Here is a 3,175-nt window from a genome sequence, read left to right as displayed (position 1 = left end):
CCCTAGTTTGTATGTCCCTATTTACATCCTTATCACATGACTCTAACAAAAGAGATTATTCCTGGGCCTATTAAGCAACCCCAGAGGGCACAATAGGCCCAACAAGACTTCACCAACTCTGACATAACCAATCATACAATTATTCAGTGGCATTAAATATGACATTGTATGAGAAATAATTACTTGAATTGTAAGGAGCCATTCAAGTTTAACTGATAACTATATTATTTTTTTCAGAGAAATCAAAAGTACTTAATGGTTTTTAGAGTTAAGATCTAAACTCTGTTTTACTAACAGAAAGACTACCATATATTTGTCTACGGGGAAGTGGAGGAAAGTTTACGCGATGGTAGGAAAAGCACATGTCAGAGAAAAATGGAGCATTACTGTGTTATTCTCCATATAGATTAATTATAAAGTTGTACATTTACAGTCTTTATGAAAATTCCATTACCGCACAAAAAAGAACTCTCCCGCTCCACCTTTCCCTTGCTTTGCAAGAAATACAGGTCAGAGGTATTCAAGGAAGCCTCAAAGCATTAGTAGAACAACTATATTTCCTTGTCTTCAAGGCTCTTGGGTTGAAAGGTTTAGAAGTCAAAATGAGCAGAAAGCAAAGACTGGCTGTGTGCTGGTGTCTTCCCCCTAATCAGACACCGAGTCCTCATTTCTGGGGACTGGGTTAAAATAAGAGCGAGGAGAGGCCATAAGAGGACCCATGGAGCTTCTGCAGTAATCCGTGGATGGGTCAGACTTGTGCACCTGAAGACTAAGGATGGCTTAAAGCCAGGAAGTGAGAAAAGAGGAACCAGGAATACAGGAAGCACTCAAAGAGGTGGGCTTCCTGGCTCATGTGTGCTTCAGCCTTCAGTCTACAGCTCTTTGTTAACAATACCCTTACATTTGTTCTGACAGGACCCAGGCAAAGATGAGAAGCCCTGCAGTGCGGGCAGGACGCAAGCCTTGCCCTCCAGTGGCAGCCCTCTGCCGAAGGAAAATTCCAATTCGGTTGGCTAGCCTGGGACAGCATTTCTGCAGTCTTTCGTGTCAGTAACAACTGGGGGACACAGGGCGAGGGACTATGGAAGGCTCTGCAGGTCAGGCTGCATGGCTGCTTAATTAGAAACAGGAATCAAGGGAAAGGCCTGTAACGCAGCTGCAGAAAAAAAAAAAAAAAAATCTTTTTACATGAATTTAGAAGAATGGTTACCTCAGGGGAAAAGGTTGGGATGGGGGAGTGGGGGAAGACAATGAGCTTCCATCTTTTTAAGAAGAGAATGGGGCTTGGAAAAGCAGAGTTCATGCTTGGCACGTGTGGCACCCTGGGTTCAGTCCCTGCACCAACAAAAGAAAAGGTATTCATGTATTATTTGATTAACACTGTTGTTTGTTGTTGTTTAACAACTTAGATTTGAGAGGGTCAGAGAGGGAAGAAGGGGAGATGCAGGAGTAAAAGGAGAGAGGGAAAGGTACAATCAGAAGCCGAAGGTCTCCCCGATGATGGCTGAGGCGTGCAGGTTGGCCTCAACAGCAGGGGAAGATGGAAGGAGCAAACAGCAAGGGGGAAGGGTCTCAAAGTACAATTGCCTGGGTCAGAAAACGAGCAAAGGGAAGAGATGACAGAAATGAGAGACAGTATGTAAGGAGGGCCATCCGACTTGTCAGACCGAGGCACCCATCCGGGTCTCACAGAAACAAGCAAATGCTGGCTGCCCTGAACGCGTTCCAGAGCCAGGGCCCCTTTCACTTGGTGGCTCCTCTCAGCCAACCATGTCCTTGGTTGTGGATACAGGAGATTTACAGGTGGAAAGGACCCTCCGAGGGGAACACCCCCAGTCTTCCGACCTCTCCAAACTTTCTACCAGTGTCACGCCATCCCGCCCCTCCTCGGGCTGGCAGGTTAGCTCCTAAAATAGAATCTACTGGGGCTTCCTCGAGGGTGTTCCTGGGGAGAATGCCAGGGGAGTGGAAGGAAGTGACGGCTGAATCTGTAGTCCTGTCCTCGGGGCTCAGGTAAGCTACCAGGAAGGTCGCCGCCCCGCCTCGGGGAGCGGAGCTGGCAGCCGGTCAGATCTCTCCGCATTCCCTGGTCCGCCCGCACCCACGACGTTAGCCACCCTTGGGGCTCTGCGGGCGATGAGTTCGGGGACCGCTGGGAGGTGGGGGGCTGTGGAGGACCCCTCTGGAGCACAGGCGGGAGGCGGGGGCCGGGGTGGGCGTGGGAGGGCAGGGCCGTTACCTCATTGAAGCCCTCCTGCAGGACGTCCAGTAAGTTCCCGCGGCTCAGGCAGGCTAGCATTGTTCCTGCCGGGCTCCGGGCGGGGTCTGCGCTCGGGCGGCCGCCGCCTCCTCCGCCCTCTGCACACAAAAGGCTCTCGGCTCAGCTCATTGGGATCTCTCCCGAGTCCCGCAGGCCACTTACTGGAAACCTAGACCCAAGCCAAACTAGCGGCTTGCACTGGGCATGCTCGCGCGGGGAGCCACGCCGGAGGGGCCCAGCGCCGTGTGGTTCCTATAGAAACAGCTGGGCGCGCTCAGGACCGAGCGGCGCGGGCTGGCGGCCCCGGGCCCTGCGTGCTTGCCTAGAGCCCGCGGGCGGGCGAGCGCGCAGGAGGGCGGGCTGCACACGCGGGCGCGCCACACACACGCCAGGCTTGCAGGCGGGCGTGCCGGTGTGTGTGCACGGTGTGCATTTACACACGCGCACGCACACACACTCACAGTCACACAAGCGGCTATGCCAGCAACACACCAGGTTTGCAGGCGGGTGTGCCAGTATGTGAGTACTCGGTGCACCATTCATAGGCGAGCGATCGCGCGCATAGAAGAGCGCGCGCGCACACACACACACACACACACCCCGAGGACACACAAGCTGGTAGGCCAGCGTATGCAGATGCTTGCCATCACACACACACATACACACACACACACACACACACACGGCGTGGAGTAGGGAGTGCTGAGTAGAGGGCATGTTGAACACTCAGGCAGATGCCTGCACATTGCTGATTTAAGGTCACAGGCACCCCACAAGGTGGGTGGGAAAGAGAATGAATCATAGGAATCCCCCTCCCCAACTGAAAACAGCAACCTTTTCCCACAAGGCGTCTGTACAGTGACTAGGCTAAAGAAAGGGATGCATAAAGGGAGGGAAAAAAGAGACCTAAAGTTA

At 52.8% G+C, this 3,175-nt stretch overlaps 1 protein-coding gene across 1 annotated transcript in view; it reads right to left on the bottom strand.

Moving 5' to 3' along the window:
• Dixdc1 (DIX domain containing 1) overlaps positions 1–2,423 on the bottom strand; it is an 82,182-nt gene extending 79,759 nt beyond the window's left edge. Inside the window, exon 1 of the mRNA XM_023706600.1 lies at positions 2,240–2,423. Coding sequence (XP_023562368.1) covers positions 2,240–2,299 — 60 coding nt within the window. The 5' untranslated portion in view covers positions 2,300–2,423. The remainder of the gene's footprint in view (positions 1–2,239) is intronic.
• Positions 2,424–3,175: the final 752 nt, after the last annotated feature.

The sequence above is a fragment of the Octodon degus genome, unplaced genomic scaffold (genome assembly GCF_000260255.1).
Source record: "Octodon degus isolate 3935 unplaced genomic scaffold, OctDeg1.0 scaffold00266, whole genome shotgun sequence".
NCBI lineage: Eukaryota > Metazoa > Chordata > Mammalia > Rodentia > Octodontidae > Octodon > Octodon degus.
Note: the sequence above shows the minus strand (reverse complement) of the source record. Positions and strands in the feature narration are given on the sequence as shown.